The sequence below is a fragment of the Pleurodeles waltl genome, chromosome 3_1 (assembly GCF_031143425.1).
Source record: "Pleurodeles waltl isolate 20211129_DDA chromosome 3_1, aPleWal1.hap1.20221129, whole genome shotgun sequence".
Lineage (NCBI taxonomy): Eukaryota > Metazoa > Chordata > Amphibia > Caudata > Salamandridae > Pleurodeles > Pleurodeles waltl.
In genome coordinates this window covers 1904350183-1904377055 of record NC_090440.1, presented here as the reverse complement: position 1 = coordinate 1904377055, position 26873 = coordinate 1904350183, and the positions used below count along the sequence as shown (strand labels likewise).

The following is a 26873-nucleotide window of genomic DNA, read 5'->3' as shown; positions in this document are numbered from 1 at the left end:
AATCAAGAAGAACAAGATAAAGTAGCTTCCAACTTTATGCTTACAGTTAAAATATATTTTTCATTTGGACACGCTTTGCCTACACATAAATAAAATTGACACTTCTTGTTTAAAAGAGTTATCATAGTTTTGCAGTGTTTTGGGGGTTTTATGTTCACATCATCATAAATGTGTGGATGTTATAGAAACAGCAGTAAATGTCTTCTTGGCTCACAAAAGGTCTGTGATGTAGGTACCAGCAAACATATAATTGAGATATTTTTAAAAAAAACACCTCAATAATCGGTAAAACAGTTAATGGATTTTTCTATTTACAAACTGCTCCAATGTTATAACATTATTCCTCCTAGCGGGACTGTCTATCATTAATTGCCTCGTAAGGTGAGGGTTATGGGTGGCTTTTATACCTGCGAGTCAACTGTACATACAAACACACACACCTGTCAATCTCTGATTTACATAAGATCATGCACAAACCCAGTAAAGCACAGACACCACAGAACAACAACAAAGGGGAAAGAAAAGACCCAGAATTACCTTGAGCAAAAGGGTCGGACTGGAGAGATCCTTCCAAGGAGGAAGAAGAAAGGTCAGCAAAAGCTGAGATAGCGAGAAGTGAGACAGAACGGAAAAGGACATAAAAACAATCTTTTTAGTGTATAGCTTTAAAAACAAAAAACACTTTTAATGAGATATACAGAAAAAAAACATTTTTAAAACAGATACAATAGTTAATACACATATTTTATGGCAGAACACTCCACATATAGTACAAAGGGACTACTGTAATCATCATAATATTCCACGAAGCAAACCAAAACTAAGAAGAATACAGTTGGTGCTTGGAGTCATATGGAGGTGTGCCTTTCTTTTGTATGCAGAGAACGTCTTTTTACATCTATAGGGTTCACATGGGACGTTTCTGGTCAACAGGGCTCACTGCTACAAAAGAGATCTTTTAGAAGTTGGTTTTTCAACTAATTTGACACAAAAGCCTTACACCAGCACCTTGTTTGTGGTGTCCCAGTGATTTCAGGGACCACAGCAAACCGTAAGCATGCACGGGTGAGCATAAATGTGATACAAAGTACATAATGCTTGAAAAAACTGCTAACAACCTTCAGTCTACTTCTTACCATGCTGGTCTTTTGCCCAGAACAACAGAAGTGCCCTCTGAGTCAACAGAACATTGCTACAGTAATCCTACCTCGCTCGAAGTACCATTCACTGCTACAATTAAAGTGGATTGTCCGACAAAGCAGCTGAAAGGGGGCAGCCCTATTTATACAATAATCATGGAGTACTCTAAGGATCTAAAAGAGTGTTGAACTTGTAGAGTTGAATGGAGCATTATTTTAATGGAGCTATGCATATGGCGGAAAATAACATTTAGCTCTCCTTGGCAAGAGTAGTTAAGAAAAACCTGAGCATTTAAAAGGTTGTGTAGCTTCTGCTTTCACGGTCTAGTGCAGCGGTTCTTAAAATTTTGACTTCTGTGGACCGCATCATTACAGGAATCCAGGGACCCCCACAGAATCTTCATGGGAATTCAGGGACCACCACTGAGTCATTACTGGAAGCAGAGGACTCCTGGCCTCTGCAGTTTTTATGATCGGAGTCTCAAAGTAACTACACAAAAACATAGAAACAAGTATGCACTAAACAAATGCTCAAATATTGAAATAAATTATTTATTTCACAATCAAATATTTAAAAAGTTAACATTTTTAGTTTTGTTTCTTTAGATGTAGATAGTTTGTAAATTTGAATGTAGTAATTTTTATAATTAATTCTGGGAAACAGTCCTCGGACCACAGGTTAAGAATTACTGGTCTAGTGAACGGCCTTTCCACTCTTTTGTTGCCAGTAAACAATACTTCTTTTCGCCTGTACCTAGGTCAGTCCTAGATAAATAGTGCTAATAAATAGAGTGTGACACACATGCAAAGTAATAGATGCTAGAAATTAGCAAAATTCATGAATTTCACTACTGTGTCTATTTCTATCAGTGTGCTTACATTACAGCAGGGTGCTCCAAGACGTTAATAAGCAATATCTTGGTACACATCAAAACACTGAATTAAAGCACCCAGGCTCTCTTACTCTTTAGGTACTATCCAAGATAACTATATACAGACATCCAGAAAAGGAGAATTTAGTTTTTTTGCGGTGGGGGCACCGAGTCAGGCTGACTTTCTGTCTTTTCTGAAGCCATGTAAGTATTTCAGTTTTTCTTCTCTTTGCTACATTCACTGAACAGGAATTCCCAACAGGAGAAATATTATTGTGCTTGAAGCGTTTTCTAAAAACATGTCAAGGAACTGAGGAAAACAATATATTTTGTGTCTGTGACATGCAATATAGCAAAATAAAGGGCATTCATCTTAAAGCATGGGTCAACATATTCAGTCTGCAGCGTACCCTGGCTACAGCACAAACCTGCAAAAGGAGCCAGTCACCCTGTAGTAACAACAAACAATCTATTCCAAAACACAGTGTGTCTTAGAGATGGGGACCCAATTCTCACCTTCTGTGCCAATCTTCCTCTAGACAAGCCCGCGGATGTAAGCGGCATAGGTTACTCAACAATAAGAAATATAACCCTCTGCCGTTCAATTAAAAAAATTCCTGTGATGTTTACTCCTCTCAATTTATTGTTCAATCATACCAATGCTGAAGTCTGCATCAAGAACCTTTCTAAAGAGGACGCTTGGTAGAACATGGTTGTGAGCTAGTTTGTGACACTGCAATTCACAAAGGACGCTCTGACGTGAGATCTGTTTGCAATAGTATCACACAAACTATTTCGAATTTCTTAATTACACAACATCGTCCACAAGCAAAAGGTCAAACACGGCTCATATCGCAAAGGCCAATATCAGACACATCAAGAACTTAATAAGGACGTTCCAGATATACCAATAAAGGTTTAACCTGTATACCAAGCAAACCCGTTCTACTAAATCAAACTCTGGCTTAAGCACTACCTTACACTGTCTGGGTCCAGACAATTAGTGTGGGGAACAGAAGAGTGCTCAGATTAACATGCCGTCGTTCGGTGAAATGTGTGGGGCTCCTGCATCGAGATACCTGTATGTGCTAAATAAATAGTCTTTGTATCTAAATAAACTGATGAAGAAACAAAGCCTCCCTTTACCCCTCACCTTGTAGAGTGAAGGCTGAGAGCTGCTCCTCGTTCTCATTGACTTCTCGCCCACTTAGCGCCATCCTGCGCTCCCCACACTTGCACTTCTTAGGACACCAGCGTTCTGCAGCCAGGCCGCCGCACTGTTTAGCTCCTAGGCAAACATACTATTGAAAGTGTGCACGAACATAACAGAGGAGGAGTCACACGAGGTGTGAATACAGACCACTCCTAACTTCCCGAGCTGAACTTGGGAAGGTATGTTTATCACCACCGTATCTTATTTCTGAACACGAGTCACAGCTTTAACCCTTCACACTCAGATCGAAGACATGGGAGGGAAAAGTGCAGCTCAGAATGAAAACGAGTGCTAGCGCAAAGGTGTAAAAGATTACCATCCTTCCTATGTCAGCGCTCACACACCAACAGAATGCTGCTTCTCACTGACAGAACACAAGGCCACAATGTGAGCCAGTATTTACAAGGACTCAAAGTCCAAGCTTACACAAGTACTACAAAAATGTAGACCCTCAAAGTCCATAATGCAACTCTCGCCTTCGTCTAGTAACTCCTGGAAATGAGCAAATTTTCAGCTCCTGAAGGAGCCTTTTAGGATCGAAAAGAACAATATCCTGATGTGTGTACACAGCAAATTCAGTGACATTTTACAGAAACCAAGTGTGGGATGCTAACACCTCACAGTCATTCGTCAATGCACTACTTATTTGTGAACACAGAATATAGAGTAACTAGATGATTTGGTAAATTTTGCATGCACTTATATTTTACATAATTAATTTCACATTGTGAGTTGTTTGGCTCTTATGTTATGGAAAAAAAAAGGAAAAAACATCTAACTGCCCTAGTGTTATTCTTCTGTTTCAAGCAATTGGGAAAAAATTGCATCTGATAGTTAAATAAATGAAAAAGAGAAAGACATCTGACAACCAACACATGTTTCGACCCCATAGGCACGCAGGCACGGGGCTTTTTCAAGGCTGAAATGATCATGTGCAAAGTTTTACAACATATATCTAACCTCTGTTATTTCAGTGGGTTTGAAAGAAATTTGTAACTTTAAATTTCACTAATGAATGGTTGAGCTAATCAAGTCGTATTTCAGTGAGTAAAGACTCGCATGTGATTGTGGTGGCTGTAATGAGGGGTCGGGCGTATGGCCAGACATTTGGTATTTTTTGAAAAATACAGTTGTCTCTCCTTTTACCTTTCAATAGGTACAAGGCCAGAAATTAAACACGTAGGCTGTCAGAAGTATTTTTCTCTTTTTGACTATCAAATGCACTTGTTTTCTAATCGTTTTAGGCAAAAGAATAATACTACAGTTGTCAGACGCATTTTCACTGTGTTCTGTAATGAAACAGTCAAACCAAGTGACAATGTAAAATTAACTATGTAAAATATACCTGTATGCAAAATTTACCAGATGATCTGTTTAATCTGTAGTAGGTGTCCGTGAATAAGTGAATATATTGATAAATTACTCTAGATTTTCGCATCCCACACTTCATTTCTGACAATTTACCCACTAGGTTTGAGGGCCTTTCCCAGAAATCAATCGGTATATGCACCATGACACCACCCAAAACATTGCTTTTATATATTTGGCTTTTAGTTAGGTGGATTAGAATCCAGGCTCTTCTTTCAAACATTTGCAATTTTGCAGGTGTGGTGCCAGCTCGACCCCCCTCTTATGGACACATTACACTTGGATTAGAACATAAATGGAACAGGGCGGATTTACATAGCAAAGTTCTGCCACAGAAAGGCGCTTCTACAATTAGCTCAAGCTTGACTATGTCGATTAACCCTCACAGACAAAAAAAAAATCTTCTATCTTAACAAGGCTCGGAATGCCAGAAAGCAGACAACAGTTAAATAAAAAAACAAAACCTTACACAACCATGAATCAGTGTACTGGCATTCCCTCAACACCCAAGACACCTTAAGATGCACCTGTGGACAGGGGATGGTCAAACAATAGTTCAACAACAAACAAACCCTGCGCTGGAGGTCCATTGATGTGGTATTGCAATCAAATCTACTGAACTGCAGCTAAAAAAATAAATAAAAATAAAAAATAGGAGGGAAATGCTACATCGTCTAAGGAGCCTCCCCTGATATGCACTCCTTATATTAAGGAACAAATACCTTTTCTGAAGTCTATGTGTGCACACTCTTCGAAGTCAAATGCACTTTTAAGCAATTATGTTTACAGAGCAGTTTATTTAATAAATTAATACAAATTGATCCGAACACTGACTCAAAACACACCATTTTAAACAAGCTACCTTGCACACCTATGAAGGAATGACTGGAAAGTGGTGTTTCAGGTTAGACAAGAGAAGATTGCTCAGTAACGTTTTTGATGATCGATATATGATCCTATGTTATTAGTTAATACACAGATGAATATTTAGTTTCTGACATTTACCTTCATCAAATGCTGGAGTAGCAATATTCTACATCTGAAAAGTGAGGTTGGTGAAACAACTCCATTGTAAACCTGTAAAAGACCATCACTGCACAAAAAGGAGGTCCAATCATGCAATTATTGCCCAAATACTTGGTTTTGCAAACACACAGTATGATACTGTGCAGATCACACACCTAGCTCTGTTTTATGGGAACAGTGGAGCCCCTCTAACCTTCTCGAGATGGCAAATATTATGTAAGAAATATTTATAATATTCAAAGTAACAAACTAGACAATTACTAATATTGTCCTCAAAGGAGAACATGAAAGTGAAGGTAAGTAGAACACTGGGTGATGCAGACACATCCTCAATCAGACTACCTGAGAGGCAGTAAAATGGCAATGAGGTTGATATACTCACCGGCTTCTTCGTAAATCTGGTATTTTGGGTATAACAACGGGAGCAGATAAAGAGAATGGTGATGGTTGGATGAGGAAGAACATGTAACATAATGGTATGAAAGAAACAATGAACTGAATTCTTCATGGAGGCAATTTCAAGCCAAAAGAAATTATACTATTTTGAATAGTACACTAATTCACATATAGTTTGCAAAATGGTAAAATCCATCTGAGGCCACTAAGCATTGAGTTACACTAAATATTGTTCTTCAAAGGAGAGGGTCACTATTTTATGTCGAAACCTGGAATGTTTGGAGACTCTTCAAAAGGTACAAAAATAACAAGAGATGACATGGTAATATCAAACGACAAACACAATAGTATTACTATGCACGGCAAGAGGCTAGGCAGTGCAAACCATGCATTCAGACTATTACATTTCAGAAGTTCATGGCTCTGCCTGCTCTGTTAGGCTTACTACAAGACCCCCTCACCCCCCAACTTCATCTTCCACTCGTACCTCACTTCACTGTCTCCCCATAAATTCAAACTAACTTAAGTGCTTAAAGAATAACACTACAGTTGTTACCCACTGCGTTTAAGTTATAAGTATTGTGATTATAATCATACATCTATTATACAGCGCAATGGGGCCTATAAACGTGCTTAAACTATAAGATTAAGCAATTATGTTTTATCAACTGTTTCTCTAATTTACTTTAGCTTGAGAGGAGCTTTGGTATGGTCCAGGAACTGGTTGGTAAAGAAAGGCTGATAGTGTTTGCATGTTTAAATGTTATTTACATGTCTGTAGCCAAATTGTCGTACAAAATGAAAACCATAAAGGAACATAGCTGGCAATCATAAACAGGTTAACAGATAAAACAATCGTGTAGGCCTAGCAACTTCCAAACATAGGACAGGCATAAGAGCAAAAGTGGAAAATATATCTTCACAGACCAAGAAGGTGAATTCAAAATCCCAAAAAGGGTGCTAGTGACAAAAGTAGATCTTGCAGCACCAGCTGAAGAGGAGCACTGCAGCAGAAAGCATTACCTACATACACAGAAACTGGTACAGATTAGGCACCTCTCCTGTGATTGATCACCTGCTTTTCCATGTGAGGTCTTCTTTAATCAAATATTTACCAACATGCCTTCCATTACATATAGTAGAATAACAAAGGTCAGTAAAACAATATGACAGGCTGCTCCTTCTCCTACAGGGCCCATCAGGAAACTAGGAGCAGAGAGAGAGACGAGGCAAGTGGGCATTGAAGAAAGTTTGTCTTCCATTAAAATCAGTGTGTGGCCCCCAGCCAGGGTAGCAGCAGATGTGGGTGCGAGGTAGCATCTTCTTACCCCCTATGGTAACATCGTAGAGTTGATCTGTTTGTGCATCAGGAGCTCCAAAGCTGAGGACCCAAAGGGCAGAGAGGCATAGAAAAAAACATGAGAATGCTCTTTCACTCAAGGAAGATGTTAGCTATAATCTTACTAGACAAGATCTGTTGGTCTGCGCATCCAAAGTAAAGTCCTGTGTTCTGAAGGTTGGTGCGCCCTGAAAGCACAGGAAGGTGGACACTTTGCTAGCCCGGACCTGGAGATGTCATATGAGGAACAGGATCCCCTCCATGCCATCATGCATACTGGCATATGCATAATACCAATATTGATGAAGCTCAATAATGTGATTTGGTGAATGAATGGAGGAAGCAACCCATAGCTTAGCCCTTATGTCAGGGGTTTATAAGGAGTGCAGCTGGACAAAGACCCAAATCCTACAGTGAAACTGAAGCACTCAATGCATTGTATGCAAGATTTCCATAATGCAGATGGGGAAACTAAGGGGAAGAGGAGGCCCAAGCTCCACCTTATATGGGTGATTCACATTACTCTCTACAGCATGACCAGGCCAACCCCTACAGCTGGGGGAAACAAGTGATCTTTCCGAAACAGGAGTGCAGATAAGCAGTCACTGCACCTCCAACAACACAAAAGCTTCCCTGAATATGTGTAAGAAATTATTATAGAGAAGGACCTAAGAAGCAGTGTCTCAAAACATAGAAATTGGAGTACATTTTTTAAGAGAGACATTTCTTTATGCTGTATCGGATTCTTAATCAACCAGGTGATAGCATGACCGGCTCTGCCAACTATGAGCAAGTTAGGGCGAAGAAGCTTGATCATTCAAATTTTACTTTTTGCCAGTCAAGCTCTGAGATTGATCTCTTTTCCCTTACTCTGCCCTCCTCTTTCTTCCCCCATGTTTAATTCTTGGAGTGGGCTGATGCAAAAACGAATATTACTAAGCGTTTTAAAATATTAAAAGTGTGACTAGGCTACAGAGTTTATAGGGGCAAGGGTACATGGCCAAGTATGACATAATCCATATGGTCTAAATGTACTGTTCCCTTTACAATAAAGAGACTGAAATACAAAAATAACTACGAGCAGTGGTAGAGTGGTGACCACATCATCATCTCAAAGCCGCTCATGCTCTGGAGTGAACCTTTAACTGGATTCAGAATAAAAATATAGTACACCCAATATGATAGTGTAATGGGGCATATAAAAGGCAACCTTTCCCACACTGATAGAAAAAAACAATGTGTACCATAAGTGTTTTATCATCAAGCTAAGCAATTAAAGAGCACAGTGCAAACAAGTGAAACAACCATAGAAAGTTCATTTGTCACAGGCAACCAACAACAATCATGCACAGCACAGCTTGGGCAGGTACTAAAACATTATCGATTAACTCCATGAAAGAGCACTTTATGCTTACAACACTACTTACTTTTGTACTGCTGGCTGAATGGAAGAAATGACCATACAAAAGGAGGCACACTTCAACCTTGATTTTGGAAGCTCATTGATATAGTTCTGTAAACAGAATTTAACCCCAGTATTTCATCATCTGCAAATTTTCCAATTGTGATGAACCAAAGTTTTTCCTGCTCGGATACCCAATTTCCAATCTTCGACTACTTGTGAAATCCTAAGCTGATTTGTCTGAAAATCCAGATTTTAAACTTCATTAGTTTAAAAGCGTTCCAAGTTGTGTTGGGAAGATGCGGCACGGGTGTCCGAGTCCTTCCGCTCAGTGCTATGGAAATCTGCGGTGTGGCGAGTCTCACTTCCCACTCGGTGTGGTACTGTTTCAGTCCCATCCAAGTGTGGCCACCTCCCAGCCTACCCTAGGAAGTCACCATGTGCTCCAATGTGCAGCACGCTCTTCTGGCTGAGGTGTGAAGTGTGGTGGCTGTGCTTGCCTGCCATGCCCAATCCGATGGGACAAGGCGTAAAGGTTCTGGGGCAACAACTAGGCTCATCACACATACCAAGACATGCCGTGCCAGCACCGTGTAGCTGGCTGAACAAAAGAGAATATGTGCTTCAGTGCGCCCTTTTTGTAGACAGTTGCATCAATGAAGGATAACTTTGAGCACATGAAATTAGACTGGTGATTGCTCTTAGATTTAAAAAAAACAAAAAAAAAAAACAGTGTGGCACACAAGTAGAAAACGTCCCTGTTGTGGTATTTTGCATTTGTAGTGCAGTCCATCGTCAAAGGCTCTAGCAATAAAGTTTTTCAAAAATTATGACAAAAAACAAGCACTGACAAAGCCAAAAGTCAGCTGACGTCAGACCTACTGGGTTTGCTAATGTTTGTTCGTAACTTTGTGCATGGGACCTTGCAGGGGTGAAGTCTGTTTGAAATGAAGACATATTACTTAACTTTGAAACCTGTCCTTCATACGGGTATTTTCATTAATGAACAATGAAGACCTTCATGAGTGCAATTTCAGCACACTTCTCTCCAATGAAAACCGGCAAAATAAAGGCAACATTTTGTTTCCATTTTTTAATTAAATAAAACGTTCGTATCATAACTCCTACTTAATTATCCAAATGGATTTAAGGATTTCAAGAAGAAAATGCCCTGAACAGGGTAGGAGTAACATTTTAACTGTGCTACTCAAGCAATGTTGTGTCATATTCTTCATATTCATTGCTACTGCAATAAAACGTCAAAACTACAAAAATTAAAAAAGAGAAAATTAAAAATATAAATCCTGAGAAAGAATCTGGATTTTCTCCAATTCAGCACGTTATATTGTGACACGAAAGACATCCTCTCACAAAGTGAGCGATTTCACTATGCCTGTTGGAGAAAGTATTCGATACTTGGCTTAGTGTGACCCCCATCACAAGACCTGGAGAACCACAGGGGCTGCCCTGGTAACCCAGGATCTGCCCCTCCCGATAGTGTCGAAAGAAAAAGAATAACTCAGCAGCTTTTTTATGGCAGTAGCCATTTGATGCAGTAAGCGCTGCCATGCTCTAATGTTTGCTCACACACACAACTTCGAAGCCATATTACAGGAGGAGCAGTGCACAGTGCTAGGTAGAAGACAACTCTGAACAGCACACAAGGGCAGCGGTTTCCTATGCTGGTCCCTAAGGTTTACTGGGGGGTCATTTCTTCCTCTATGTAAGGGATCTACAGATCCCATAGAATGTGTCGACATTCCCTGCATGGCACTGACCTCAACTGTACTACTCTGCACCAGGTATTTCCTACTCTGGCTACTGGTACGGCCAAACACCATTTTACACAAAATCAAGACTTCCAGTACCATTATGTTAAGGGCAAAAATAAGATACTCCAGAATTTCCACTGTACCGCTCTCCTCCCACATGACAAGCAGAGGAAGCGCCCAGGCTGACCGCAGTCTCCCAGGCCCCCCTTCCCTTCCTCCGTCCACTAGGTCTATGCTTTTTTCAGTCTTCAAGTGATACACAGTGCCCTTACTCAGGAGACTTTCAAGGCCTCAGTCATATTGCCCATCCACAACATGCACATGGTCCATTCCTCCGCTTTGGTCTTGAAAGTTGTAGTCATTGCACGCATTCAGGGAGGTACCAAACACATGTTGCAGTGTTCCATGCCTCCCCGTTGCAGTCATTAGTGCTTTGGATAGCAGCCGTGAACGCTGAGGAAACTAACTTCAGCTAGCAGGCACTTTGTCTTTTTAACATTAAGGATTCTACATACTATCCACATACTAATCTAAAACAAAAGCCTGTTGCGACTCAGCAGAAATAATACAGGGTCACACAGATTACATTTATCAGACCTATTCCAGATCCACATCTGATCCAAATTAGGAGGCTGTACCTAACACTTCGTTGTGTTGCTTACTGGCTTTTTGGAACCCTAATCAGGCAAGTCATTTACTCTAAGCTTTGTATTATCTTATGAAGCATGAAGAGTATTGTTATTTTTGGAGTGCCTGCCCAGATCTCTCAAAGCTCTATTCTGGACGTTTCCAGTGCACTGCTCCTGCGAAGGCAGGTGCTATATTTTCAAATTCAAAATGGTTGGTTAAGATCAAAGGAATGGCAGAAAAGTAAGGAGGCTGTGCAGTGGTGGTCTCTGAATGAAGCACTCTTGTTAAACTAGCTCATTTTCGCTGCTGCTACTCTTTTCCTTGCCACCACTGTCCTCGTATAGAATTCATTCATCTTACCCGACCTCCAGTCCTTGGAGATGGCTGTTTGACTTGGTGTGAGGTGGGGGTGTTCACCAGCCTAGAAACGCTACTGAGATTTAATGTGGTCTATGGCCTCAGGTACTTGGTACTCAAAACTTACTTTAATCTATGATTTAACCAATACCCGCACCAAACATATAGCTTTAATCAAAATAAAATCAACTGACTGTTTTTCTGATGCTGCAGATATATTTAGCGAATACATTTTGCCCGGGACGCCTATTTCTGGTAAAGCCACTATGAATTTGTCAAGTATCTATTTTTATCAGCTTTAACACATATACAACGGCATAAATCACTGATTTGTGGGAATGAAAATTCTATTATGCCTGCAAGCATACATGAGATTCGCTTGCATAACAGAGAAATCCACATTGAAAAACGTTAGCAAAGGCAATCATGTAACTTGGGCCATGTCTCATTATTAATTACCACATTAGGGTGCAGGTTCAATACTTAAAAGTCTGTTGCGCACCTAAATGTACAACATACGTGTGCAACAAAAAAAAAAATCCAAGACTAAAGAATGACTTTCTGATTCACATATTCAGGCGCAGCAATCTTAATTGCTACGCAAATGCAAATGTAACTTGGTAAAACTGAAATTCTGTCTGGATGAACTTTCACATTCATAAATCTAGGGATTGGGGTGGGTGGAATGTAGACATTTCTCTGTGGGTTCTCGTGTTAAGGTTAGTGACCACCATAAACTCGATGGCTTGTGGAAATCAACCAACGATTTGCTGGCAGTGTCCAACCCTGGAAATGTATGCGAATGTATTCCCTCAGTGGAAGGAGTGGGGTACTTGAGGTGCAGGGAAAAACTTCAGAGAAAAATGTTGTAAATAAATAAATACAAATAATAAAATAAAAATAATTTTCAAATGCACTTTGCGTTTCATTTCCCTATGTGCAATTCTACACTTGTGTAAGTATTTCCTTACTCGGAATTATAACATTTGATAAAGCCTGGAAATCTACAACTTTTCTAGATTTCAGGACCATTCCTGGAATTCTTTAAAAGTTTCAGTAATATTAGAAATGTATGCCAATCCTTTAATTCTGCCTTCAACAGTGGCACGTTTGTGAACCAGGCCCTTAAGAGTCTTTTGCAGACGCCCTACATCCTTCGAACAAAATGTCAATATTACACCATTTAAAAAAATTGCCCTCCCCCCCCACACCTTTATTCTTAAGGAACGTCTGTCTCCAAAGCGCAGGCATGCTAGTAACCTGTGGGTGTAATGCTGGATTCTGCTTCTGTGCATCATCCACAAAGAAACTTGCCCAGTCCTATTACTGCACGTGTTTAGCTGCCTGATGTACTGCGGTGTTTAACAAAACAGGCTCTCGGATTACTCGACGGGAACATTCCCCACTAAGGGCTCCCTTGACACTGGCCTTGCACAGCATTGCCTAACACGTTTTCCCACTGATGACTGTAATGGACTTCTACGAGGTTACCAAAGGCGTCTTACCATTCACTGTGGTTGGCTACTTCTAGCACATTTGTCCCATTTGTGCCTTCAACATCGAAGCACAAAGCCTCTGATGGGAATCCAGTGCGAAGTGCAGGTCTCTCAACGCTAGGAATAGTCAAATCTGCAAGTGACTGACAAATAATTCAAGGATTTGCGTTTTCCCACTTATTGTAGATTACCCGGCGTGATTACTACAAAACAGTGTAGAGTAGCAGTTGTGGAGCGGTGACAGAGGATGTATCCCAAATATGTTTGAAATATGACTATTAACAACTATTGACAAGCAAGGTCAAGAACTGCTGTACAAACCTCCCGCCAGAAGGCAATTCAGCAGGAGCGGATCTTTTCACTTTTGGGCTCTCTGGAAGGTTACTGTGATTTATGAACAGATGCAGTGTCAATGTAATCTACATTGGCATCTAGGAACTCACAGAACACAAGCGGATGCTTGAAAATCTGAATGCGGCTTGGATAACAATAGTGTCTAAACATACCCGTTGATATCAACAATAAAACAATGCGATATGGCAGAAATTACTTTCTAAAAGAGTGCTGCTTAATGAGTTCCGCCTAACTTAACTTTTTACTGTGTGGTGGAGTTTCCCCAGTCGACAATGTGGAACATTCCAGCTATCTACATTCAATGCCATTGTGTAAAAATGCTGCTACTTACTCCAATCTTCATTTTGTCTAGTTGTATGTAAAATTCCATGATCAAGTACAACATTTTGAAGGCATTTTAGTAATTGATTTATTGAATTTGCCGCTAGTGTTTTTTTCTCAAATAGAAAAAAAAGAACATTGGTGAGATTTTGCCGGAAAGGCATCGCTCATGCCACCCTGAACCACCAGAAGTGCCCACCAAGTGCCCAAACCTGGATGGTAATCGAGCTCGTGAAGGTCTTTTATTTTTTTATTTTTTTAACAGGGCTTCCTTTCGAATCAGCCCACTACTATTCCATATACACACACATACACTGATACCTACACAGTGGATTCCCAGTGACACTCATTCCTTGGGTCCCACCATCCTAGCTCCCAGACCCGGTAAGCACTATGGTGTCTGTGATGTTCCTAAGGTTTCGCCTTCACCGCCTAGACACTGAGGCATGTGGCCAACTCGATCTCAAGGGCCTTTAATCTTTACTCTGCTCTCTCATATTAACTTACGATGTTCCAGAAGGAAGTAAATTTGGTAAGAATTATAGTAAGTATAGACAACATCAGCTAAACCCCCTGCCGTATCACTTCACCACATGCTAAGCTTAAGCGAAGCTACAAGCCTGTCAATGCAAGACTACACCCTCCCCTACTTCTTCCCATGTAGACCATATTACAACATACTAAATGACAAACTGAGGAAGCGACACACAAATGTTACAATAATCGTAAATCTAATAGCAAACTTAGTGCTGAACAATTTGTTTCAAAACAATCCGTAGATTCTTGGTCACTCACGCCCTCTAGTGTATTATTTCAGATTAACAACTCGAAAGTAGTTTACATCTGGAACAAACTCACTTAAAGATAGGAGCAGGGGAATTTCACGAGCTCCCACATCAATCAATACTTGCAGAAACAGCTTAAAAATTTTATTGGGTCCATCCTCCCTGCTCGTTTAAGTTAATAATTAAATACTATACTTTTAAAACAATTGATTAATGTCATTGTAAACAGCAACATTTTAACTGCAGTGTCGTTTTAAATATCAACCAACATCTTTCAGGCTCATCACCAAAATCTGCTGTTATTTTAGCAATCTCACTGATCCAGCTTTTTGAGGCTTGGTCTTCACGGCAGGGATTTCAGATGGGCCATGATCATAACAGTCATCCGCCTAATTTCTTTGCATCATGAGATACTTGTAAACCAAAGACTGCATCTCTTTTTTTTCAGATTTATTGGCTGAACTGAATAACAAGTTTCAGTAACTTTCAGGTGGATACTTTACCTAACCACAGATTCGACAACTTTTGAAGTTTCTGTTTTCGGTCTGTCAATATTCACATCAGTACTACGTGTGCTGGTAGTTGGTGCTGAGCGGCTCCGTGCCATTGTTACGCTACAGAAGTGACGACCGGGACTACATGTAAAAGCAATCCATGCAAGATGACTTTCTAGGCTGCCCAAGCTCTCAGACAAAGAGCCGACAGACAGATTAGTATTAGACGTCTGAAGAGCTCTAAAATGGGACCTTTTTAGTTGGAGGTCAGTTGATAGAAAGGGTAAATGGGAGAGTTGGTAAGGAATCTTCGGTTACATAGAGCATCCGCCAGAAAGATCATTATCAAAGTTAAGTAACTTGTTCTTCAATTCAATCCACAAATCTAAAGAAGGAACCTGAAACAGTGAATTATCCTAATGATTCAGACTTTGAATTACAATTATCAAATATCCAGAAAGAATGTCACTGAAGATAATTAACTTGTTCTTCTGACAGATACATCTAAGCACAGGTTCCTGTCCTTGGGAATAAATATCAAAGCAGTACCTCCCAAGGTGGTGGGTACCTAGAGGGCAAAATGCCGATCATGACTGATCTGACTGTCAAGAAAGTGGCTTTGTAAACTTATGAACTGATGCTAACGTAGCCATCGAACAACATCCAGGACAAGCTCTTTGCATGCCGAGGCTGTGGTAACAGATCTGGCTCTGGTGAAATATGCCCGTAAGACTTCTGGGGCTGCTTCTTAGCCAGTTTGTAGAAGATCTTTATGAGGAGAACAATCCATCGAGAGATGACCAGTTTTTGCACTGCTTGCCCTACTTCGCCCGGGAGAAACCTACAAAAAGCTAATCGTCCATCCAATGTTCTTTGATGTGATCTAAATAAAAGGTTAGTGCTTCTTTACGATATTTATGGTTCAACCAATAGAGCGTCTCTTCATCCTTAGAGGGATGAAGTGGAACAAAGAATGTTGAACAGTGATATCCTGCCCAACATGAAATGGAGTTTCCACTTTCGAAGCAAGGACGCTTGTGTCCTCAAAACCAACTTATCTGTGAAGAATGCTGTGTAAGGTAGGTTGAAAAAAAGAACCTGCAACTCACTCACATGCCTAGCTGATGTTATGGTGATAAGATCAAGACTGTTTTCAATGTCAAATGTTTCAGAAGACCACTGTGCAGAAGCTCAAAAGGGGTGTACATTAGAAAAGAGAAAACTAAATGAAAATGCCACTGTGGCATCACAAAGGGATTTAATGGAAACTAATGTGGCAAACCTTTCAAAAATCTCATCACAACAGGATATTTAAATAAAGCAGCCAGATCCGGTAATCGCAAAACAGCCAAAAGAGCCAACAAATACACTTTAACAGAGGCCAAAGCAAGTCCTTGTTGGGCCAGGGAGAAAACATACAGCAACATTTTAGGCAGCTTATTGAGGGGTCAATGCGGCACCAGGCCACAAATTTATTCGAACAACTGGCATAGATTGACATAGTGGAGGGAAACCTTGTTGTGAATATGACATCAATAACTCCAGGAAGAATGCTGAAAGAGGTCAAATGCCGCCGCTCAATCTCCAAGCATGGAGATGCAAAATATGCAGGCCCAGGGGCAGAACCCTGCCCTGCTGCTGTGACAGAAGATCCTCCTGAAGTCAGAGATTGATTATAGGACAGATGCCCATGCCCAGGAGTTCAGAGGATCACACTCTTTTGGTTAAAAACAGTATCACTAGGATGACTTGAGCCCGGTCATTCCTGATCTTCTTCAGAACTCTGGCAGAAGAGGCTGTGGCAGAAACGCTTCCAGGATATCTGTCCTCGACTATAGATGGAAAGATTCAAAGAAAGCAACCTGGGAAACTGACATTGTGCACTCTCAGTAGTGGTGAAAACATCAAGCCAGTGTTCTCCTCATTGCTGGAAGACACCTTGTACTGCCTCTGGGTTAAACTTATTTGTGATCCTCTAAGTGTTAGCAGCTGAGCTTGTCCACCTTGGTGTTTAGAGATCCTGCTAGGTGGCTTTCATCTGAAAAATTCCTTGGTGGTCCAGCCACTTCCAGAAGCACAGAACCTCCTGACAAAGGGCCCAAGACCCCACCCTGAACCTGCTTTCTGCAGTACCAAATGGCAGTGGTGGTGTCCATGTGCACCTGCAACAGCTTCCTCTGATGGTGGGTGGGAAGGCCTTCAACAAAAGCGAATTGCCCTCAACTCCACCAGAGGACTCTGATCTCCACCTCTCCCAGATGGCCTCCTCAACCCAGTAGTGATTCATCTGTTAACATTGTCAGCTCTGGGTGGGTGAAGGGGAGTTGGCTTCCACTGACCCAATCGCGATCTAGTAGCCACCACTGCAAGACTTTTGCAGTCTCCCCTGAAATCTGGATACAATCAGATAGATTCCCCCGATGCAGTTCCCACTAAGATTTGAGATCCTACTGCAGAGCTTGCCGTTTCCATCTGGTGTGTTTGTCCAACAGGATGCACGAGACCAACAACCCCAGGAGCTTCAGAGTCATCTTTACTGAGATCTAAGAACAAGGCTGAAATTTCGGGATCATAGCATTAATGTCTTGGACTCTCTACCCTGGAGGAAAGGCACAAAGCTATACTCTATATAGAACAGCTCAGATGAACAGGAGCGTCTGCTGAGTCAGATGTGACTTTAGCAAGTTTATGGTGAACCCCATTGATGTGAAGGGTGAATCCGCTTTCAGCAGCCAGCCGTCGAGGTAGTGGCGGACTAGTACTCCTGACCTCCAAAAGGTGCTCTGTGACCACTGCCATCACTTTCGTCCGTCAACACCCAAGAGGCACTGGTGAGGCCACATGGGAGCACAGAGAGCTGAAAAGCTCTTGGCCCACTATAAACTACAGGTAGCACCTGTGAGCCTCCAGGACAGGGATATGGAAATAAGCATTCTGGAAGTCCAACGCCACCACCCATTCTCCAGGGTATAGAGCAGACAGGATCTGGCTATCATGAGCATTTTGAATTTGCCTTTTGCAGGGAAGCACTGAAAGGATAATGATCACAAATAGGACAAAGGCTAACATCCTTTTTTGGCACTAGAAGTAGCGGTAGCAGTGCTGCAAGATGGACAGACTGTTCTCAGTCAGCCGCCGAAATGGTGGTGAAAGGTGTGACGACATAATAAGAGGTCAGAGGCTCAATCTACAAGTTGGAGGAACCTGCAGGAAGTGATGGCCTGCAATCCTTGGAGGAACTATGGGATCCTGCCTCCTACAGGGTAGCTGTGTGCCTGCTAGGACATACTAAAGCAGCTTTACAGTGAGAGATGCTGAAAGGGTGGGGGGGAATGAGCTGTATGTTGTCCCGCTTGTCCTGTGTGTTGTCTTTGAGAACAGCGGCCTCAGCTATGAAAAGGCTGAAACGCATGCTGGTCTGGTGGAGGGTCTAGCACCGTCAAAACAGAAACCCTGACCGTAGCTACGGAGAAGGTGAAATTGCTGGTGGAAATGTCCGGTGGGAGCAGAAGGATCCATGGAGTGTGCTGTGGCCCTACTCTCGTTAAACCGTTCCAGGGCCAAATCTACTTTTTTGATGAAAAGGCAAGCACCGTCAAAAGGCATGTCAATCAAAGACGCTTGGACATTCCCAGATAAGCCAGTAGACCTCAACCTACCTTTTAACAGGTGTACCTGAACTTGGTTTCTTCCAAGTGCCCAAAAGGGTATCCATGAAGGCCTCAGTAAATGTTTTAAGTAGTAATTAAGCCTATGTTAGTTAGGTAGCAATAGACCAGGACTTAGGTGCAATTTAAAGCTTACTGCAATGGAGTTCTGGTCAGATACACCATCTAGGTTTGTTCCTGTCAAAGATTTTCACTTCTGATTTAGTCTTTCAAGGACCAATCCACAACAGGACTACACATCTATGCCCCTGGGACGCCGGGTAAGACACTCAGAGAATCACAGGATGTCAGAGGCCAACAACAAGGTCCAGTCCAGGACCTGTTGCCACTGGTCCGCTGGGTACTTACTGGAAAAGTTCTCTTGCAGCTTGTTGTTGCCCTAAAGCTACACAGGAGGTCGACTAGCTGACCCCTGGAATCCACTTCTTTGACCTAGGTACAAGAAGGAGCAGATTTAGTCTTTCAGGGTTCCTTTCAGGTCACAGACAGCAGGTCCAATCCTCTTATGATATTCTGCAGGTCCAGAACGTGGTCTGAAGTAGATACCTGGAGGTGCCATATTTATGTTTGGAACCAGCTGGGGTGACTGGCCCTAACCAATGGGGCGGAAGTTCACAGGGCCAACCCTACCCACTTTTTCAGTAGTTCCCGTTTGTCTTACTGCAAACAGGCCCAACGTGACATATGTCAGAACATTTTCAAGATGGTTAAAGTATTCAACCACACTAAATGCGGTCTCTGTTGTCTGTGTGTGTGGGGAGTATAATATAGTAATTCTAATGTCCTCCCATATCTATCACTAAAATCCAGTTTGGAGCAGGCCCTATAACCGCGATACAGCCAGAGACAGAAGCCTAGCCTAGTAGAAAAAAAAATAACTTGGTCCTTCAGCAACTAGACATGGATACACAAGAACGGTCTTCGCATCCTGCCCTCTCCCTTTTTAAATGTATCCCAAGTGTTATATGTGGCTCAATAGGCTTTTCAAGCAGGATTTTACACTGTATTGTTAAAAGGAGGCCACATCCCCTACCCTGCATATTCTGCTGAACTTTGAGGAGTCATCTCATTCAGGTCAGCCTACGGTTTGCTTCTGGGGGTACGGGGGAGTGTGGGAAGGAGACATTGTACACATTTTTCACACCTAGGCAAGGGTAACCACTGGCTTGGAGAGTTGGGGAACTAATGTACATCAGCCTGCAGGAACTTCGGGCAGAGAATTTTTTTAAAAAGTTACCTTTCCTTAATAGTTATTAAAAGTCTACCGTGCGAACAGGCAATGACCGGGTGCTGGGACTCAGAGTCTCAAGGAGCCACGAGGCGGGGGGAGGAGCCTCCAATTCAAGAGCGCTATTAAAGCGCAATCAACACATCGCCGCGTGGGACGCGCGAACAGGCAAGGACTAGGTGCTGGGACTCCGAGTCCAAAGGAGCCGCAAGGCGGGGGGGAGGAGCCTCCAATTCAAGAGCGCTATTACGCGCAATCAACACATCGCCTCAAGGGACGCGCCCGGGCAAAGCCCAGGCCAAGGGTGGGCCCGTCCTTCGCCCGTCGGCAACCGGGAGAGGCTGGGCTGGGCCACCCTCCTTTAATTCTGCTTGTTGGGTGAGTGCTCCAGATAATATTCTGCCCTCTGTCTGTCATCTGCCCCAAAGGTAAATTGTTACATGCCTGCCTCTCCAGCATAAGAAAAAAAAATAGTATTTTGTTAGTATTCCATTGTTTTATTGTGATTGCTGCCAACTAGCTGCTTTTTACATAAGCCTCCCTTGATATCTTGTGAGGATGTGCAAGAGGACGGCCCTTCAAAGTGTGGACCAGGCTGGTGAAGGGAAGGGAAGCACTAATACAACTTTGGACTCTTTCCTTGCCAGAGCTGTTGGGGTGGTTACTAAAGAGATTGATTTGGCGGAGAGGAGGCTTTCTCTGGAGATGAGTGACTGGCACCAAATCTCCACTGAAAGTGAGGCTCTGGGTTTGCTGGATGATCAGGCGGGTCCTTCACAAGCGCAAGAAGCTATGTTTGAAAATGTGCACCCTGAGGAGATGGAGCCAAATGGGTTGACTGGGACTTTGAGGAAAAGTAAGAGGTTTATGAGGTCTCCTCCAACTTCCCCTGTGGAAAGTAGCAGTTCACCCCTCCACCCCCGAAAAAGAAAAAGGTGCCGAAGAAAGCTGGGAGTAGATTTAAACCGCCTACTTCCGTAATGCTGAATCCTATAGGCTCGACGGATGGTATTGATTCCACACAGCCTCCGGGCTGGGATGTAAACAGTTTACTGGTGGAGTTTAAGGAGATGGTAGAGGCAAGTTTGGCCTAGGTCCTGGAGAAACTGCTGGTGCTTGAGAAAGCAGTTTCCCGGATATGTGGGTAGGAGAGGCCTAGTTCAGTGATAGCCGAGGGTGGTCTGGACTTTAAACATCAAATTCAACCACCCAAGAGGGCATCTCCCTGTGAGGGCTAGCCCAGGATATCGGATGGAGCCATACAACAAGCTGCAAAATCTGTTAATTTAGGGGCTCATGGCATTTCTGTGGAGGAGGCCTCTCCCTTGATTGTCCCTGCCGATTTGTCAAGAAGAGCAGGAGGGAAAAATATGTCACAAGGTGGAAAGCTATCTGGGAGTGGGCCTATGGAAGTACAAGACTTGTATCTGGAATAAAAACCTCTGCTTGTTTGTTTGGAGCTCCCACCGGCATGTGCCCCCTATGTGGTGGTACTGATAGATGTCCCGGCTCTTGCTCCGGGTATCAGTGAATCTATGGATCAACTAAAAAACAAAACTGGCCATTGGCTGAGTAAAAATTGTGACTTTGTTTGTAAGGATCTGAGTGATATTCTCTTTGTTAGAAGAATTGATTGGGTCAGGTCGCGAGCGAAAGTGGGAGACTGTGATTATATTATTATAAATTGTAGGTGTCCTGGTCTGGCCCAGCGATTGCTTTCCACACAAAGTTTTGCATCCCAGAGAAAGGGCAAAATTGGCATGGTCCATTTGAGGTTTTTTTTATGTACATATATGACAGCCTGATGAATTTGGTGAGATCTTGTCTGGGAACCTTAGGAATTTACATCAAGGTCAAGCGTTGCACAGAGAATCAGTATGAGGAATTAAGTCACCAGTACCCGGGATTTGGAGGGAGTGGATTGACGCCATGTAGAGAAATACAGTGAGTGCTTAGCAGATCCCTCAATTGCTACTATGATTATGGAGGTCCAGGGTGGAAAGTCCACAGCTTGTGGTATTATTTCTTGGAATGTAGCTGGGTATAACGCTAAGCTGTTAGACCATGAATGGACTAGGTACCTGGCTCAGTATGACTATCTTGTTACAAGAAACCTGGTCGGATGGGCAAGCTGCATGGGATGGTTATCATAGGGTTGCAGTCCCAGCTATTCGGCCCCAAAGGGGGTTTAGTTACTTTGATTCGATTCCCTAAAACAGCGAAAGCGTTTCAAATCAATTGTAACCATCAGGGTATACTGATTGTGTGGGTGGATTTTCCTAATAAATGTAATGTTCTATTGGTAAATTTCTACAACACCGTCTGGGACTCTGGGTATCAAATTAGTGTCCTCTTTTCGGTTCTCCAGACACTGAGGGGCAGAATGGAGGAGGGTGGTGTGGAAATCTGTGCTGTTGTGGCAGGAGATTTTATTGCAAAGATAGGGCGATATAGCACAGTGGTGAACTCTTCTGAGGTAGATCAGGAGGTATATACAGCCAATGGATCACAGGACCCCAGGGGCAGAAGTTTGATCAAGGGCTTACGAAGTCTAAGCCTTATGAACTTCTGCGATTTTGAAGCCGTGGGTACTTATCAGGTTCCAATTTTTGTAGGTAGAGGTTTAGGCACAACAATCGATTATATCTTTGTTTCTCCATCTTTAAAGAATTTGGTTAAGCATGGGGAAGTGGGTGAAAAGTATTTTAGCGATCATAACCCCCTCACGGTCCATTTCTGATTCCCAGAGATTTTAGTTGTCAGCTTCGGTAAAGACAAAGGATCAGGGTAAAAGACTTGTCAGGAGACAGGCAAATATCCAGCAAGTAGCAGAAAGGGTGGTGGGTGATAACCTAAATCTGTTCACGGGTACGCTTCTGGCAGAAACCCCCAGTCCAGTGGAAGTTATGGACGCTATGCTTAGAGTCAACAAAGCCTTAAAAGATTGTCTAACTGTAGCAGCTCAGTCCTCCAGTAAGTATAAGGGTGGTTGGTTTAGTAAGCCCTGTTACGAGGCAAAGAAATTTCTGAGGAAGGCCCTTAAAGAGCAAACTAGAGATAAGGCCCAGGTTAGAGTAGCTAGGGCTCAGTATAAATCTGTTTTAAGGGCAAGGAAGTTAAAGCTAAAGGAGCTAGCCTGGGAGAGACTGGAATGTGCAGTAGAGTCTAAAAACCCTAGCCTGTATTGGAAGGTTGCTAATAGGGGTCCCATTGAATCAGAAACATCTGAGGGCCTGGCTACAATATTGCCTCTGAGGCTTGGGTTAGCCATTTTTGTAGTATTTTTCCGGGGTGTTCTCTAGGAGGGAAAGGGGAGAGAAAATATGTAGGTCACCCTAATTTAGCTATTAGGTTCACTCTTGAGGAGGTTAAGGAGGAGCTGCTTGACAGTGCTAGTAATAAAGCCCCTGGCCCAGACACTATCCCAATGGTCTTTACAAGTCTTGCCCTCAGCTTTGGGAGCCAATCCTGTTGAATGTCCTTCATGCCACAGTGAGTGTGGGTATCCCGGATACCTGGAGATCGGCGTGTATTATTCCTGTCTATAACAAGGGAGATTGGAACGACACCAAGTCGTATCGTCCAATTTCTCTTCTTGATTCTTCGGCCAAAATATTGGGCCGGATTATTTTGAGGCGTATTGAGGCTTGGGTGGCTGAAAATGCAAATCTGAGCCAGGTACAATATGGCTTTAGGGAAGGGCTTGGTACCCAGGACCAGTGCCTAAATTTGTTGATGGTGATTGGGAAATCTACTCAAGCTAGGAAAGGCACCTTATATCTAGCATTTATGGATGTCAGCTGTGCTTTTGATAGTGTCAATCGGTCTAAGCTATGGGAGAAGCTTACCCGGCTGGGAATGGACCCCTCAATTGTGAAGTTGCTTTGGTACCTCCATTTAGGAACGCATGCCACTGTGAGGGCTGGGGTAGATGGGGAATGTTCGGATGCTTTTGAGCTTGGCAGGGGGTGCGCCAGGGATATGTCCTGGCTCCTACCCTTTTTCTTTTATACACAAATGGGCTGTTTGACTTTTTGGCGGAACACTGTAAGGATGCCCCTAAAATTAATGGTAAGAACGTCCTGGTTTTGATTTATGTGGATAATGCAGTACTTATGGCCCGCACTATGAATGGCCTTCTAGAGGCTGTCAGAGCTTATGAAACGTTTATGACAGCGCCCTGAATTTAGAGATAAATTATAATAAATCGGACTTTATGGTGTATGGGAAACCACTCAGTTGGGGGGGGGGGGGGGGGGGGCTGAAGGTCAATGAGCAAGCGATTAGTAAGGTTCAGGAATTCCCCTATTTAGGGATACATTTCGATGACAAGGGTTCCTGGAAATCTTGTATTGCCAGGAGAGGGGCGCTTTTTAACGCAACAGTAGGTGCCACTTTTGTGTTTGCTGCCAGGGTGGGTAATAAACCTGTTAAGGCCCTGCTTGAAATTTATAGACGAAAGTGTCTCCCTTGCTGTTGGGGGCGTCTCTGTGGGAGCACACAGAAAATAGGGCCCCTGCTATAGAGGAAAATCGCTTCTGTAGGAGGTTGTTAGGAGTTGGTCAAAACGTTTCCAGCTTTTGTTTGCATGCTGAATTGAGCCTAGATTTTATAGAAGATACCATTAAGATTGCTCCCCTTATGTTATGGATCTCTATCTGGACGAATGAGTTTGCCGCTTTTAATAGAGAGATTTTGCAGGACTGTATGGCAAGTGAGTGTGTGAAAGATATTCCCTGGCTAATGTATATTAGAAAAGTATCTTCTGCATTGGGGTGGCCGGGTATGTATGAGGCGCCAGAGAGTCTCACCAAATCTGATAAACGCTGGGTTAAGGACAATTTCCCCAAACTTTTGGGGGCTCAGAGGAAGGCATAGGAATTAAGGAAGAAATCAGTTAGGGATTTTATAATGCTGAAGATGGGGGTGGGTCCTGAGGCTTATCTCTTGGAGATAAGAAACGTGAGGGAAAGGACTCTTATCTCGCGATTCAGTTTTGAGATTATTAGAAGCAATTTGTGTTTCCCACTAGATCAGTTTCATGAAAAAGCTATAAAACCATGCCCCTGTGATGGAGTGTTGTTACAGACTTTAATTCATTTTACTCTGTTTCATGGTTTTTATGCCCAATTTAGGCATCAGTATTTATTTCCCATACTGAAGGATAGGGGTTTTGTGCAATACCACCCAGCCTTCCTGTGGCTGCGTATGGCCTTGGATGCGTTGGTGTGGCAGGGGTGGGGTCTTTTCTAAAGGGTGCTATAACTTGGTGGAATAATATTGAGGTTTTTTCAACTTGAGTCTTAATTTGTATTTTTATTGTAATATTTTATATTTTTACCAACTTTTTTAAATGTAATTTTTATATGTGGTTAATACAACTTTGAAACTGGTTTAATGAACTGTTTTTAATGGATGGGGTAGGTGCAGGAATGTTTATTTTGGATAATGATTTTTGAGAGCATATTGTATTTTGTGGTCTGTTTTATTTGTATGGTTGATAATTTTCATACCGAATAAAGAGAATATAGAACTGTAGTCAATTTATCTAGTAGGCTTTTGACGGCTGAGGAGAATAGCCTATTAGCTCTGGGCTTATCCTTTTGTCCAACTAGGTGTTTGGATTATGGACAGACAAGAATTGATCTTTTCCAGTTTGTGAGAAAATTTAAATAAAAAAAAATGGTTTCAAACTAAAGTGACAACACAACCAGTTATGAGAGAAAAAGCCCAGACTAGCAGATTATTAATCTCTGACATTGATATGTTACATACTTTGTCTACTTTGGATGAGGACACGCAGGCACATGAAAATCCTATTATGAATTTTGAGGTTTTGGGTCTAGATACAGATGGGTCTAGATCCTAGTCCGTTTAAACCTAAATCTACCTTCTTACCGGCTATTCAGAATGATGCCATTGAGGTGTTTGAGAGGGATGTGATTAATCAGCTCAAGAAAATGAGGTTTGGCACAGGAAGCAGTAAATTTGATAATCTGTCACCCTTACAACGAATAGCGTTGGACACATTAGCTAAGGATTCCAATATTGTAATACGCAAATCAGACAAAGGTGGTAATGTTGTGGTTCTAGATAAGAATCACTATATACAAGAGGGGTTAAGGCAATTAATTGTGACAGATTGTTATGTTAAAGCTAAGCAATCAGACTTGAAGTTTTTTACTATGAGGTACCATGAAATGCTAATGGAATGGAGAGAGATGGGTCTTATAGAGTGGGAAGAATACCATTTGCTTAAATGTGATTATCCTAAGACACCAGTTCTGTACTTATTACCAAAGCTTCATAAGGACAGTCTCAACCCTCCAGGTAGACCTGTTGTGTCAGCAATGGGTTCGTTACTGGAGAATACGTCCAGATATATAGATTACTTCTTACGGCCATTTGTGGAGAGTTTACCCTCCTATGTTAAGGATACTACACAGTTTCTTAAACTGATGGATGGTTTAAGTTGGGAAGATGATTTCTTGCTACTAAGTATGGACGTCACCAGTTTGTACAATTGTATTCAACAGGAGCTGGGCCTAAAGGCTGTTAGACATTTAATGAGAGCTAGATCTATTTCATATCTGAGGCATACCGAGATGATTTGTGATATGATCTGGTACAGCCTTACGAATAACTTCTTTCTCTTCGACAGCCAAATATACAAACAACTACAAGGGACAGCAATGGGTACTTGCTTCGCTCCCAGCTATGCGAATTTGTTCATGGGTTGGTGCGAGGAGCAAGTATCCATTGAGATCATTGAGTATGACGACAAAGTTGTATTATGGTGTCGGTATATTGACGACATCTTTGTAATATGGAGAGGTGATGAGAAGTCAGCCATGGAATTTGTAGCGGAGCTAAAATACAAATGAGTACAATCTACACCTGAGTGAACAACATAGCAAGACAGTAATCCAGTTTTTGGATGTTGAAGTAAGTATTGATGAGGATTGTGTAAGATCAAAATTGTATAGAAAAGCAACAGCAGGTAACAGTCTGTT

General features: G+C 42.2%; 1 protein-coding gene across 4 annotated transcripts in view; it reads right to left on the bottom strand.

Annotated features, from left to right (window-relative positions):
* The window catches only part of TRAK2 (trafficking kinesin protein 2), a 286386-nt gene that overhangs the window by 161122 nt on the left and 98391 nt on the right, over nucleotides 1-26873 (bottom strand). For 2 of the 4 annotated variants that reach the window (XM_069226062.1, XM_069226063.1), the window contains exon 4: nucleotides 538-600. The exons of the other annotated variants lie outside the window; for them this stretch is intronic. In XM_069226062.1, the coding sequence (XP_069082163.1) occupies nucleotides 538-600 (63 nt within the window). The remainder of the gene's footprint in view (nucleotides 1-537; nucleotides 601-26873) is intronic. 4 annotated transcript variants of the gene reach the window in all.